General features: G+C 38.3%; 1 protein-coding gene across 4 annotated transcripts in view; it reads left to right on the top strand.

The window, feature by feature from the left end:
• Positions 1–1,731: 1,731 nt before the first annotated feature.
• The window catches only part of LOC134678400 (ecdysone-induced protein 74EF), a 263,550-nt gene continuing 250,029 nt past the window's right edge, over positions 1,732–15,252 (top strand). For 3 of the 4 annotated variants that reach the window (XM_063536965.1, XM_063536964.1, XM_063536967.1), the window contains exons 1-4: positions 1,732–1,788; positions 4,441–4,688; positions 4,993–5,238; positions 5,971–6,292. In XM_063536965.1, coding sequence (XP_063393035.1) covers positions 4,614–4,688; positions 4,993–5,238; positions 5,971–6,292 — 643 coding nt within the window. In that variant the 5' untranslated portion in view covers positions 1,732–1,788; positions 4,441–4,613. The remainder of the gene's footprint in view (positions 1,789–4,440; positions 4,689–4,992; positions 5,239–5,970; positions 6,293–15,252) is intronic. The other variant, XM_063536966.1, reaches the window with a different exon arrangement.

Here is a 15,252-nt window from a genome sequence, read left to right on the forward strand (position 1 = left end):
ACCATAATGATCTCGTGATAGAATGTTGAAGGCTCTTCCTCGAGCTACATTATTTACAATAACTTGTTGTTAACTTACGTTTAATGATTGGTTTGTTATGTTATGTAGGTACCTATCATTATTTTTATTTAACAAAAAAAGAAATGTCATTCGCAATATATCTAAACGAAATATCTTCTGTTTTTATTGAAGAAAGACTTCATTATGCATCATACCTAAACACGATTAGATATGCGTTTAAATAAAGCTATCGCGGTAGATTGCCCAGCTATCTGATAATTGCATCTACACGAACTTAAATCAGATCAAATAAATCTAAAAATAAAACAAAATCATTTTCATACAGCAACTACAACGTGTTTGAACAAAACGCATCATTATCACAAACCAATAAAGTTTATAATCAATCGATAGAAATCGAGTGGTGTAATTTCTAATATTGTATAACTGAGTCGTCGTCGCGTGCACAAGGTCTTTGCCGTGCAGTAGGAAGTTAAATCAAGGCTCAACTCATCGGACTAAAGACTATAAATCAACTATAATAGCTTTGCAGTGTAGGGAAAAATACCTTGGGCCAGAGTGGTTTTAATCTATTGAATAAGAGATGGCGCTTTATGTTGTAATGTCGCCATCTATCGTCGAGTGGAAAGCACTAGTTTTGTGAACTTTCACGTTGATAATTATTCGAAACTAACTGTTCAATTAAATTCGTATCTTATTAATAACAGTGTGAATTTTTCATGCATTTTAATAGCCGTATCAAAACTCGATGAATAATGCAGCTGCATTAATGTGCAGTATTACGTGGCAAAGTTATATCACGGCCATTCGTGGTTCATTTTTACAATATGTACTTACCTTACATACGCAGTTTATGGTGGACTTTTTATTGCTAATCATTAATTAACTTTACAAATAGGTGTAACATAAAAGATACTTTTTAAATATATTTTATATATAATTTCATTATATATTCCTACCCAAAAAGAATATAGTCACTACGTTTTCCAACCAATCATTTTAAAAATTGTTACTATAAAATAGATAAAAAACAGTTAACTAAATAAACCACAGTATTTTATTAAAACCCGCCAAAATACCTAAACAACGAAAATAAGGAAACTTCCATGTTAAAATGTCACTGTGCAATAGTCGCTCATAACTATTTAAACGCAATGACAGCGAAGAAAGTGCACTACGAATAGGAAGCGTTTAGAAAACAAAAGTCGTTTACTTTTTTTAATGCCAATTATAGTGAAAGAGCGTTCATTGTTCGCATTTTTTGTCTGTGGCTTCTTCGTAGTGTTGCTAGCCTTCCGTGCATTGTTTTTTTTAATTCGCCATGTATTGCGATGATGTTACGATTGTTGCGATGCTGATTAATTTATATCGTTTTTGCGGTGTACTGAATGGCTTTAGTTCGCTATTTGATAGAGTTCTACTTTGATTTAACCGAAAACACGTAGACACATAGTCAAAATATTTAGGGGGGAGGGTAGCATGAAAATATAATATTTTCTGTAACTGATACATATGTACATACATAAACCTTACAAAATATATAAAATTAAAAATGATGAAAGTTCAAAAGTACATAAATTCATGTAATTTCAAAAATCATACTAAAACTCACACATTAAAAACAAAATAGTTTTATACTCTTTAATTGTTGCTATTAGCAGATTGCATAGTCTAATTTAAATTACCAAAGTGGTTCTCTCTTGTCCTCAGAACGGCGCAGCCCATGGTGCGCGTGCGCCGACTTCTCCAACAACGGATCGTCGCCAGGTGAACTCGGCGCATTGATAACACAGCAGACTGACATTTCACTATTGAACACGTGACCCACTCCGACGCACGTTGAGGTTAAAAACCCACAGATTACAATTCCAACAATTTAAAAAAAAGTCTGTAGGTAGTCTACGGTTTATTTCTTTGGTGACATTCTTAAGATGTGTTTTTAAAAGATTGCAGCGCCGTCTGCGTTATGCTTTGATAAATATCTACTTTTATGTGATCCATATCCATTATATTTAAATTAAAATAACGTGCGTCGCAGTGCGGTACATTTATTGGATCAGTAAGGTATTTGTTCTTTAGATTATCGTTTATCCCGAATCAAATACCTACACTATTAGTTAGTAAGTTCAAGTTATTGATGTTTCACGAAATACCTACATAGTTTTGCAATAAAGGCAATAACGAAGAGGTTGTAACGAACTGCATTGTTTCATAGAGCAATATTCATTCCGATACTTAAATAGAACATCATGGAAACAAATCTTTGCCAGCACCACTGGAGGGCTTCGTCGCTTTTTCTTTAATATGTGACATATATATACTTCAGTTTATAGTTAAATAGTAATAAAAAAATACCATTACAAATACATATAGGAGTATAGCTATAGTATTACAAGCATCATGTAATGTAAGATTTATCTTAATTTTAGATGAGTACGCTACATTAATGGTTTTAGATACCAAACTCCGCGAAGCTCTGCCCCATCTGGGATTCAACAATATCGCAATTTATTTGTTTTCCCTCTATTGGATATCGCATTGAGGTATCGGCTATCTATCCACTTGAAACACTCGAGAATCAATTCACCTACAACCATTAGAAATTGTTGCTAAGTACGCACAATTAATTTAATAACATGACACTTCCATGCTTATCAACTTAAATAGCTTTGATTTATTCAGGATAAAAGTACTCCATATTGGCAATTAATATTTTCCAATAATTATATAAAAAGCTGCACTTTATCCTAAAATATTTTTCACTAAAGCAGAGATAGTCATCTCTAACGAAATAACATTTTTATAAGAGGGAATGGAAAAAATAAGACAAGCTTATTTTAACCAATGTTCTCTGATTTAAAATTGTTCTTTATTTTGATTATAAATCTAAGCTTACGCCCATTAATATGCTTTTCTAATTATATAAAGGTCTGTCCAGACAGGATGATGAAATTAATAATTTGCCACCTAGCGTCTACACGTGCCTACCAACACATTTTCATTGTGGAATTAGCGAGCCGATGTTCCTTGATTTCATTATTGCGTCCACACCTCATTGGCAATACGTAATCGGAGTGGGCGAAAAATTCACCCGTCTGGACTGGCCTTAAATAAATCTCCCTCTGGCTAGTAACTAACAAAAATGTTGCCAGTTAGAAAAAAACACTAACACTTCAATTATACACGCGGAGTTATGAAATGAAACAAAGAACTTAAATCGGTGCTCGGTCGTGCTATAATTGCCCATACTAAACAGCAATTAACTTCATCGGCGGTTCATTTCATGTCAGCAAACAACATTTAAATAAACTACCACGTTACTATTAACGAATGTATGGAGGAACCTTGCTGTCAAATTAAAATAAGTACGTGATAATGATAACGACACGTATAGTGCAATTTTATTATGTCAATTGACGAATAACGTTTTATAAAGACCCCTGATTAAATAATCGTAATATAGTCTCCGTATAAATATATTTTCTTGGTTAAATTAAGCCATCTTTGTCTATCAAAAAACTCACTAGGATGGTCTTAAAATAAAAAGGGCCAGAGACCTCCCTAAGAGGCGCCATCTATTATTGTAATGAGCAAATAAATATACATTATACAGGGTGATTCATGAGACGTGAGCAGGACTAATCCTGCATACTCAGTAACTGATCATTGATCGACCACTGTCGTATTTAGGTGAAACAACCACAATTTTTCCTATTATTTAACTTTTTGGTGAGGGCAAATTTAATTCTCTACAATCATGGTTACCCTACAAGACCTAATAAATAAACATAAAACCTCTTTAACCGTAATGACAGCATTTTGATTACGAAGAAAATAAACTGTCAAACTTGAGTGACATACGATTTTTCAAAAGTAACCAGACCGTGATGACAGTGATGACATTCAATTTGACACAGAATATCGGTAGTTTAGTGCTCTAATTTTAGGGTGACCATGCATGTCGTAAATAAATTAATAGCTTTTTTTTTTCAACACGACTAGAGAATTAACGTTAACCTCACTAATACTGATACGAAACAGTTGCTTATAATTTACGAAATGCGTAGTGTTAGTCCTGCTCACGTCTCCTGAATCACACTGTATAGGTTAACATTTGTTGTCATTTATTAGTTTATGACAAAAACTAACCCTGCCTTGCCTAATCTATTTAACACTTAAATTTCTCAACATCTTCATCATCATTCGATGTTACCCTTATCAATAAAATCCCTGATAGATCATTGTTCAATTACGTTTGCCAATCATTGTTGTGCAAGGTCATGGATGTAGAATTAATTACTGCTAATAATCGCACTATAACCAGCCTTCTCAAGCGCTTGGCAGATGCTCAATTCTAACCTACATTTTGGGTGTGGATTCTTTTAAAGACGTGAAAGCCTACGCTCTTTATATTCACAGGCAGCCGATGGGAAAACAGGCAGTGAGATAACTCCCGTCCACAAATGACGGTTACGCGCGCAAGTGCAACAACATTCAGTGGTTCAGTGACAGTGTTGTGTTGAAGAGCGCCATCTGGCGTGCGATAGCGGCGCAAGGTGGCGGGGACGCATGCTGCGTCGTTGCCTTTGGCGATGCCATTTATAGAAGATGAGTGGTGGTCAGCTGAAAATGAGGGTAGAATGGTTGACCTCTCCAATTGTTTACAAGTGAGTATACTTCTAATATACATTATTATGCCGTGCGAAAGGCTATGCCTGATTTAGAATAAATTATTTATCTGATTCCCCTACATTCTTAAGTCTCTACATTAACTAACGCCAAAACATTTTTGAGTTTGTCAAATGTTAAAATTTGAGAATGTCGGACGTCTATTTAGGCCAGATATTTGCTGGGTCATATGTATATGACTGACTATTCTGCATCTATTTCTTCACTATGTCAACTAATATAAACTTTCACCCCTTTGGTTCAATAGTCAACGTATAAACCTCCTAAACTATAATTTTTCAGGACGCGGTAGCCGCCGCTAGCGGGCAGGCGGCCGCGCAGCTACAGCAGATGGCGACATCTCTCGGCGAGTTGTCGCAAGCGGAGCTGTCAAACATCGTCGGCGGGCTGACGCTGGAACCTGACGTCACGGAGGCGGCGGACCCTGACGATATCCTGAAGCAACTGGGGGAGACCGCCTTTGACAACTTCGACACATTCTTTACGGACCTGACTAATGCTACCACGGTGCCGCCTATTGAGATTAAGGTAGGTCAGAACGGAAGAGTTTAAAAGTTTAAGCAATCCACTGACTTTCTGGAATAATCCATTCTTCCATACTTATTATTATATATTATTAATATTATAAAGGCGAAAGTGTGTCTGTCTGTCTGTCTGTTACCTCTTCACGCTTAAGCCGCTGAACCGATTTAGTTGTAATTTGGAATAGAGATAGTTTGAGTCCCGGGGAAGGACATAGGATAGATTTTATGTCGGAAATCGAAAATAATTTGCCTGCGCGAATTGAATGATTGCTATTAGCATTATCTAGGCGCTATACCTACTTTAGCTGCTGTCACTAATTCCACGCCGACTAAGTCGCGGGCAAAAGATAGTATTTCATAAAGCGATTTAGAGTTAGATCCATATTTTAGTTAGACTACTGAATTTCTCCAAGACATATTGTACTTATTCAGATTAATCCGAGAACTTATAGAACGCATCACTCCAGTCTTAAAATTATTATTTTCTATTTGACACCCGTTTAATATAACTGCATCTATAAGTCGGTGATACCACTAATAATGGCGATTAGAAGTATCACTACATCGTTAATAAAGTACCTAGCCCTGAAGTCAAAACGTAAAAACTAAACCTAGATTAGGTATAGCTTTTTAAAATAGTAAACGAGCTGTTGGATCCTACGACCCGAGACACTACTCATTAACATAATTAAATCATTTTAGACATAGTTTTAACACCCTCTTTTTCCCATTTCAGCAAGAGGAAAACAACAACATCTCGCCCCCGGGCTCGAGTAATCATATCCAGAACTCATACTACCAGCCCAATCAACTATCCATACCCAACAATGGACAACAGCGGCTACAGCAACTCCTGCGCTCAGGCAGCGGGATCAACAACAGATACAACATAGCCTCAGCCAATCCACTACTCGCGGAGAAGCTTGCGGCGACATCTAGCGGGATAAAGCAGGAGCCACTCAGCTCGGATTACAACGGTACGAGTATGAATTATGGCAACGCTCCGCCAATGCAGAGATCCGGGAAGCCCCAGGTGAACGACGCAGGCGGCGGTAAAGGTAAGCCTACAAATATTTCTTAATTAAACTTTTTATTTTAGCGCCCTCTAGCGGCGAGTAGCGGAACTAAGGTGCCGCTACGCCGAGCGCTTGAAAGGTTAGAGCGCAATAGCTTTCATAGTTATACGTATTGTAACTAGGTGGCGCTGTAATCAATATTCTATTGCAACTTGTAATTTTAACAAGTGTACAAGGCAATTGATATGTGGGAAGAAAATACGTGTTCATAAAGTACTAATCATGTTCACCCACTTCTGTCTGGACATTTAAATCTGACAATTTATTTTTATTTCTAACTATTATAAGGCATTTATGATTTTAAATAGATTCATGAGTTTCATATGCGCTTTTATATTAGGTACTAAAAAAGATAAAATACGGATCGCAATTTATTATCCAGCTTCAAACAACTTATTCGTCAAAATAAAATTAGTTGCAAAACATCTCCATAGATGTCGCCACTAACACCGCCACACACAAATGCTAGCTACAAAGTTAAACGTGCAGTCGCGTTCGGCGCCACCGGTCCCTTATTTAAACAAAACAGTTCTAACTGGGTTAGTTCGCAATTTCGCCACCGGCAAAGTAAACTTGCGCTTCAACTTGCAATCTCTTCGATGCAATTGCAGTTTTCTATTACTTTCGATTTCCTGTAGAGGAAGTAATTTCCTAGCCGGGCCGATTTTCTCTCGTGAGAAAGTACCGCTTAAGTCTTGCTATTTGCAGACGGGAATCGGGCTAGAATATTTTGAAATATATTTATGCATAATGTAAATATAGGAGAAAGAGATAGATGTATTAGTGTACGAGTATTTATTTAGTACGCTGAGATATTATAAATCGTATGAGCTACCTACCCCACACTAGCGTCTCGGAGCTTAGGCGTCTTGTTAACTCTATGACTGCTGCTCGACACCACGTTGGCGCAACTGCGCTGCGCCGCCATTTGCCATAGCGCTGACTATAGACGCTGACGCTCAAAAGACGCTAGTGTGGGGTAGCCCTAATATGCTGGTGATTAAACTGATTAATGGAATTACTTCAAGTAAATAGTACTTACTAACTTTGTTTTGGACACCCGATTATAGAGATTTGTATACCCGATAGGCAAAGCGGTCCGTAAATCCCTAATTCTGTCCTAGGGCTGTGATATACGTCCGAAATTAGGTACCTAGCCAGAAGTCTAATTTTTTTCCGCAAAATATAATTAAGAACTCTTGTTAATTAAGCCCTCGACTTCGGTTTCGGGCTTCAATTCACACTCATTCGTAAAGTCCTGTTTACCGCCCTTAATGCAATGCATGCTTTGCAATGCTTTATTATAAAACGCCTCCATTACGCCTCTAAGTCACTGTCAATAGACTTGTAGAGATGTTTGTGAACTACCATTCAAATAATTCAAATCAAAATCCCTAATAGATACTCGTACCTACTATGTGACCGCTGATGTCTGTCTATTAGATGACTGTATCTCATAAACTGTACAGGTAGGCGAAAATTAAGATTGTGTTGTCTGATTTTTTTACTTTTAAATTAATTTTACTCAGCTCTTTTGATTGTGAATAGATTGGATATTGGACAGACACATTTCTTTGGTAAATCACTACTTTAATATTTTACTTGGGCGAAGGTGGGCACCAATGGCACAGAATAAATAATAGTACTAAGTACAGAAGACTCACTCTCTAACAAAACGCGTCTGTTACGATCAGCACAGATATGGCCGCTAGGTGGGCCGCCAAAATTGAGGCCGGACGGATGTACTTTTAGCTACCTGTAGCAAAGCGACGAAATCGCGGAGTGAGACACGCCTGCCAATGGTGAAGTTAAGGTAGTTTTGCCAACCATTATTTTCAAGGAATTGCAACATTGATAAAGGGGTTTTGGCGCGATATACTGCCTGTACACGGTCTTCACAGTAAAATAATCACAAATGGTTAATTATGTACACTGGTTTGCATGCACACACACATACACACACATAATTAACCATATTCATTCGTATATGTAGGTAAGCGTTTTAAATGTAAAAAAGAAAGGAGTTATATTTTATTGTCGCGATAACGTCTTATAAATTGATGAACACCGGTAGCATGCACGAAAAAGTGTTACGTTGTGGACAGATCTCCGTGGTAACGTTGTGGACAGATCTCCATGGTAACGTTACGTAATGTAATGGTAATGTTTTCACATGACGTTATCACGCAGAATTATCGTCCGTAAACCGACTTTACAGGCAATCATATTTGGTAATTTTATTTTTTAATATTTGTACGGTAGACTCACTTATTTAAACCGTAAAGTTCCGTGTTAAATTCGATTAGTTATATATTATATTTATTATTACAGAGGTAACAGAATCTGTAACTTATTTTAATAGTTTATTGAGAGCTCTATATTTTGAGATTAAATCCCACTTTCCAAAAAAAGTGACTAATAGACATGTTCTTTCCTTGTACCCTTCATTTGATATTTACCAGTAGAGTTTCGGTGAAGGAGAACACCGTAAGGAAACCGGACTAATCTCAATATTCTCAACAAGGCCTATTTCCCTCTGGGTTGGGAGGTCAGATGACAATCGCTTTCGTAAAATCTAGAGCCTATGCCAGGTCTTGGGATTAGTCATCATGCTAACCCCAGGGTCCCGTGGCTAAACACAAGGACAACGCAAGGCAGATGATATGGTCGGTATCTCTACTCTCTATTTACTGTCTGCTAAACCCTTTATTAAATATAAATTAGAATTTAAAAAAACCCTACTTAACCTACATATATACTTTTAAACAAAAAGAAACCGCATCCAAATCGGTTCACCCGTTTAAGAGCTATGTTAATTTAAGGGCCACTCCACACTAGCGTCTCCCGAACATCGGCGTCTAGTCAACTCTATGGCTGGCTCGACGCATCATTGGCGCAACTGCGCAGCGACGCCATTTTCCATAGCGCTACGCTGACTAGACGCCGACTACTACTACCTACTAAACTTAGATATAACACCCCTCCTTTTAAGTCCCGGGTAAAAATAACCAAAGATTCGCAAAAACGAATAAACAAATTTTAAGAACCTGCTAATAAATAGAAAGGGTATTTAATAGTACCTACATCTTATTTATATACCGGTCGATAATGGAAAACAGATTTCAAAGAGTATCAAACTAAAAATAAATCGAATCGCACACCTACACCTACGCCCTAATACACTTTAACAGAGGTAGAATTCCGTATTAAATTTTGACAATTCATGACATTGCAAATCGTGTAACATTTCATACAAATAGGGATGACACATGTTGAATTTTATAATATAGTCTATTTAAAGCCTATTTTTGTATAACATCATATAATAAAAATCCTAAAAACTTATAAATAAAAAATTGACGTTAGTCGTAGTCGCTCGGTAGGAAAAAAACCGGGCAAGTGCGAGTCGGACTCGCGCACGAAGGGTTCCGTACCATAATGCAAAAAAAAAAAACAAAAAAAAGCAAAAAAGAAACGGTCACCCATCCAAGTACTGACCACTCCCGACGTTGCTTAACTTTGGTCAAAAATCACGTTTGTTGTATGGGAGCCCCATTTAAATCTTTATTTTATTCTGTTTTTAGTATTTGTTGTTATAGCGGCAACAGAAATACATCATCTGTGAAAATTTCAACTGTCTATATTAGCTATCACGGTTCGTGAGATACAGCCTGGTGACAGACTTAGTAATAGGGTCCCGTTTTACCCTTTGGGTACGGAACCCTAAAAATACATGATACATACATTAGACTTAGTTAATGAAAAAAATGGTAATCGAATGGTAACCATTCGAATACGTTCCGTGTAGGAATTTAGGTATAAACGCAATATTTAACCGTCAAAATCGCTAATTATTATTTAACAAAAATGTCTGTTCTTAGCTGTGGTCAATTTTTGTATGAATAATGTTAAAATATCCAGAGAGGAAAATGAGAACTACATTTGTATCTAAGTAACAGACAGACAGAATTACTATCGGATTTATAATATTAGTAGGAACAGGAACTACCGTCATATTTCGAACTGTCTATGGAATAGTTAAACTGGGTTTCGTATAAAAGACATTTAAACGGATAATGTTTCTTAACGAGCCCTAAGGCTCCTATTGCACAAATGGAATTCTCATGAAAATAGAACAGAAGAAGATATGGTGTTTAATCTACATTTCCGATAGATAATTTTCGTTCAAAACAGTATCAGGGGAAGTAGGCAAGATACCTATTAGCCTTTATAGAATATTACAATCGAAATAAAAAAAGTATAGACATAATCAGTTGCCCCCTTATTTATAAAACTTTACGGGCCTGATTTAGTTAAATTATGTTTTGTCCCTTTCTTACAAATACATAAGTCAAAATGACAGATAAGGACAAACTGTAGTGAGGACACACAGCTGACCACAGCTGACAAATAGATAAATTATAATTCTTTTTCACGCTTCAATATTAATTGGCAATCCAATGTAACTCGAGACGATACAATAACATACAATTAATATTATTATGATTCCAATTATTATTGCGATTTTCCACATGATTGAACTTAAACAAAGGACGTAACTAGTATATAAGGCCAACAGTTTACCAATAAAGCGTCTGTGTTACTTTCTACCCTTCCGCATCATAGTTCATGGCGACCCTGCCAGTCGTACTGCTTCTCAGCAGTCCTGGTGAAAGCCGGTTCCGAGCCAACTAAGACGCGCCGCGTAGCCAAGCACACAATTTGGCAAGTCATGGGCAGTACCCAGTCGGCCAGGAGCACCGACACCAAAGAAGAAATCATCATAGCGCAAAACGGTGGCGGGAACAGCGCGAAAACAGAGCAGACAGACGTACCTAGCAGCAACCCTGCACTCACCTACATCACGACCACGATTATTATTGTTAGCTAAATGAGGTTTGTTATTTGTTTGCTTATTCGTTTATGAATAAGGGGGTTCATCATTAGTCACATCTGTCATCTCGATAGGTACATTTTACTTTTCGATAGGCGATAACCTAAAGGAGCCCACAGATTACCAGCTCGCCGGACGATATCAGCCTGTATCAGTTGTCCGGAGCTGTCAAATTGTGCGATTGACTGACAGGCCGATATCGTCCGGCGGACTGGTAATCAGCGGGCCCCTTAACGAGGCACAGTGTACAATATTTTGTACGTATCAAAGTTTTGTTTTAGTTTTTGAACAATTAATATCTAATTACATACATATTATGTATAGTCGTCTTAGTACCCATAACACAATTTTTATTGACCTTAATGTGGGGTTGAATCGATTTGTTTAAGATTGTTCCATTATTTATTTATTTGAATCATATTGTTCCTAAATCGGAATAAAAAACAATGTTAGTAATGCTAATTACAGGAAAAGCAATTATTTCACGCCACCAGGCTGTTTCCTGGTATTAGTCTTATTTATTTTATATATAATTTAGTATTAGAATACTATGTCAAGGTAGGTACCTATCTCATTACGTGGCCGACCTAGTTTTGTATATTACCTACGAGAATATGAGGAAGAATAAGACCTTAGTTTTAGGAAACGCTCTATCCTGAAAAAGAGTGACGTACAATCAAATGTAAAAATATGTGTGCACATATCATACTCAAAAATATGTCCCATAGCTCTTATGTCAGCGACTTAAGAACTACGGGGCATATTTTTGAGTAAGTTATATGCATCCACACACTTGACTGTACAAATTAGTATTACAGATGGTCCGAATATGGAGTTTCCAGTCAGGTCAAAATAGGAAGCCTAGCCTAGTCGGTAGTGGCACGACGAAGCAGGAGGTCCCGGGTTCGAATCCTGGTATTTATTTGTGTGTTTATCACAGATATTTGTTATGAGTAATTTCTATGTATCTGTATCATCATTTATAACCCTACATGTAAATAGTCATCTAGTACCCACAACACAAGCCTTATTGACATTACTAGAACTAGATCGATTTGTGTATGAGTGTCCCCTAATATTTATTTTTATTTTATGATCTGTGGGTTTTTGCGTCCTAGTCGGAACCCTAGAACCACTCAAAACATGTAAAGATCGATAAGGATCATCCTCAGACGCCCCGCCGTCCCCGGGGGCTCCGCGTGTGATTTCAATTATTACTTGTAAAAAACCACTCGGCGGCGGCAGGTTAAAGTGGAGTACTTCCGCTTACGTTTGAGTGGATCGTGGCAGTTTTTGACTACACGATAACACGTGTATGCTGCATATTTTTGAAAAATAAAAAACCGGGCAAGTGCGAGTCGGACTCGCGCACGAAGGGTTCCGTACCATAATGCAAAAAAAGGAAAAAAGGTACGGTCACCCATCCAAGTACTGATCCCGCCCGACATTGCTTAACTTCGGTCAAAAATCACGTTTGTTGTATGGGAGCCCCACTGAAATCTTTATTTTATTCTGTTTTTAGTATTTGTTGTTATATCGGCAACAGAAATACATCATCTGTGAAAACTTCAACTGTCTTGCTGTCACGGTTCGTGAGATACAGCCTGGTGACAGACGGACGGACGGACGGACGGACGGACAGCAGAGTCTTAGCAATAGGGTCCCGTTTTACCCTTTGGGTACGGAACCCTAAAATAGGAAATTTTTGAAGGACTTTTTGAGTAAGTAACTGAAGTCTTGCGTTTATCCCGCCTTCTTGCCGCGGCTCATGGGAGCACCCCAGGGTCCGCTTGGCAATCCTGAGAGTTGGCGTAGGCACTACTTTTTACAAAAGCGACTGCCCTTTGACCTTCCAACCCAGAGGGTAAACTAGACCTTATTGGGATTAGTTCGGACTAATTTCCTCGTGTTTCATGTTTTCCTTCACCGAAAGGCGACTGGTAAATATAAAATTATATTTCGTGCATACGTAAGTTCCGAAAAACTCATTGGTACGAGCTGGGTTTGAACCCGTAATATTTATTTTGCTCAAGTATTTCTTTTCAAGTAGGTACCCTCTTGAAAATAAATACTTGAGCAAAATGAATATTATTTTACTAGCACTACACTTTGTCGAGCCATTTCCGTCTGTAAGCAAAAGCGGCAAATATAAAAAAAAAAACTAAGGGTTATCACCCCATACAAAAAGTACCCAAGTAAGTACAACGAATTATAAAATAAAAAAAAAAATTAGAAATAATTGACTAAATAGCACGTTATCGTATCTTGGATGGAAATCAATAATGTTTGTGTTAATTAATTATACTAAGAATATTTCAATAAATTATTCCAAATCGCCTTAACCTTTTGTAAGGCAGAGGGTATATTTTTCCCACCTGTTTTTGAACTTTATTTTAAAGCGACAGGGTAAAATTTTGCATAACTTCTGAACCCTTATACCTTATAAAGAGTTAAAGACCATCCCAGGTATCCGCTAAAGATCGCGTTACAGACGCAACATTTCGAATTATGCACAAAACAATGTACAGGCACCTGCAATAATATGTAATGGCTCCTCTACACGATGGGCCAGCGCCGGCCGCTCCGAGGGACGCAGCCATGCGGTAGAATGAGATAGCAATATCACTTGCTCCCTCTAACGCATAAATGCGTCCCTTGGAGTGGCCGGCGCTGGCCCATCGTGTAGAGGAGCCATTACTCTTCGAAGGCCGCAAAAATAAGTGACACGCTCTTATGGCACTACAAATAAGATCGTGTCAGATATTTTTGCGGCCTTCGTTGTGTAACATATTATTGCAGGTGACTGTACCTATACCTACCTCTCGACTCGCTATCCTTTGAGATCCCGATGACAGTTCCTTCATGTGCCTTTTAGTTGGGCATAATTTAATAGTTATTTGTTCTACAAGGGGGCAAAGTTGTTGTTTAACCGCTCGTGCTAATATTGATACCCGAGCAAGCGAAAGATTCCAAAATTGAACCGCGAGCGTAGCGAGTGGTTCGAAAAATGGAATCTTGAGCATTGCGAGGGTTTCAAAGCACGAGGGTTAAACAAAATTTGCCCCCGAGTGAAACACAAAATTTTTCACCACACCAACCCGAAGCAAATATTAAATATAAAATATCAAACAAAATCAAACCAAAACAAATCCAAATGAATGTTATTAAATATTTATCATCCAAAATCATCATTTAAAAGTCAATTCTACTAGTTAGTAAACATAAGAAAACCACTTAAAATTTGCATTTGATCACTTTGCCTCACATGTGAATAAAATGCAACTTTGCTATCAGTTTTTGAAGTGCAAAGTAAGCCTTTCCGAGCTGGTGTGGTGAAAAATAATAATCGATAAAGTATGTTTTTACCGTGTTTTTGTTACATAGGGATGACTCACGCTAGACCGGGCCGGGCCCAGGCACCTGATATGTTATTTTTTATGACGGCTGATCGGTGATCACGTGGTGCTTTTTTTTATTTTTTTTATTATGAATGGGCTTACTCATGGCCACAGACTAGCCGAGGCGTAGACGTGGCCTACGATGGAGCGAGCTCGCCCAGAAGGTGCCTGTTCACTCTTGATTTGAAGGTTGCCGGGTTATAAGAACACGGAAATATAGACGCCGGCAAGGAATTCCATTCCTTGGCAGTGCGCATAACGCTACGTCTTACGTAGGCGAACAACGCACGAACGCGGCGCGGCGCGGCGCGGCGAAAGCGGCCGCCGCCGCGCCGCGCCGCGCCGCGCCGCCTGACATTCGCGTGCAAATCGCGCCGCACCGCGTTCGCAACGAGATCGCTTACGTAGGACACTTCTATGGGCATCAAAGGATTGATTTCGCCGCGCCGCGCCGCGCCGCGTTCGCGCGTTGTTCGCCTACGTAAGACGTAGCGTAAGGAAAGTAGAAGCAAAGCGCTTCGTGCGAATTGGTGGAATATCTACCAAGTAAGGATGGAAACCGGCCGTGCGTCTAAAAGTCCGATGGTAGAATGGGGACGGTGGAATAAGCTCGAGTAGCTCTTGGGCACACTCCCCGAAGTGCAACCTGT

This window comes from Cydia fagiglandana, chromosome Z (assembly GCF_963556715.1).
Source record: "Cydia fagiglandana chromosome Z, ilCydFagi1.1, whole genome shotgun sequence".
Taxonomy (NCBI): domain Eukaryota; kingdom Metazoa; phylum Arthropoda; class Insecta; order Lepidoptera; family Tortricidae; genus Cydia; species Cydia fagiglandana.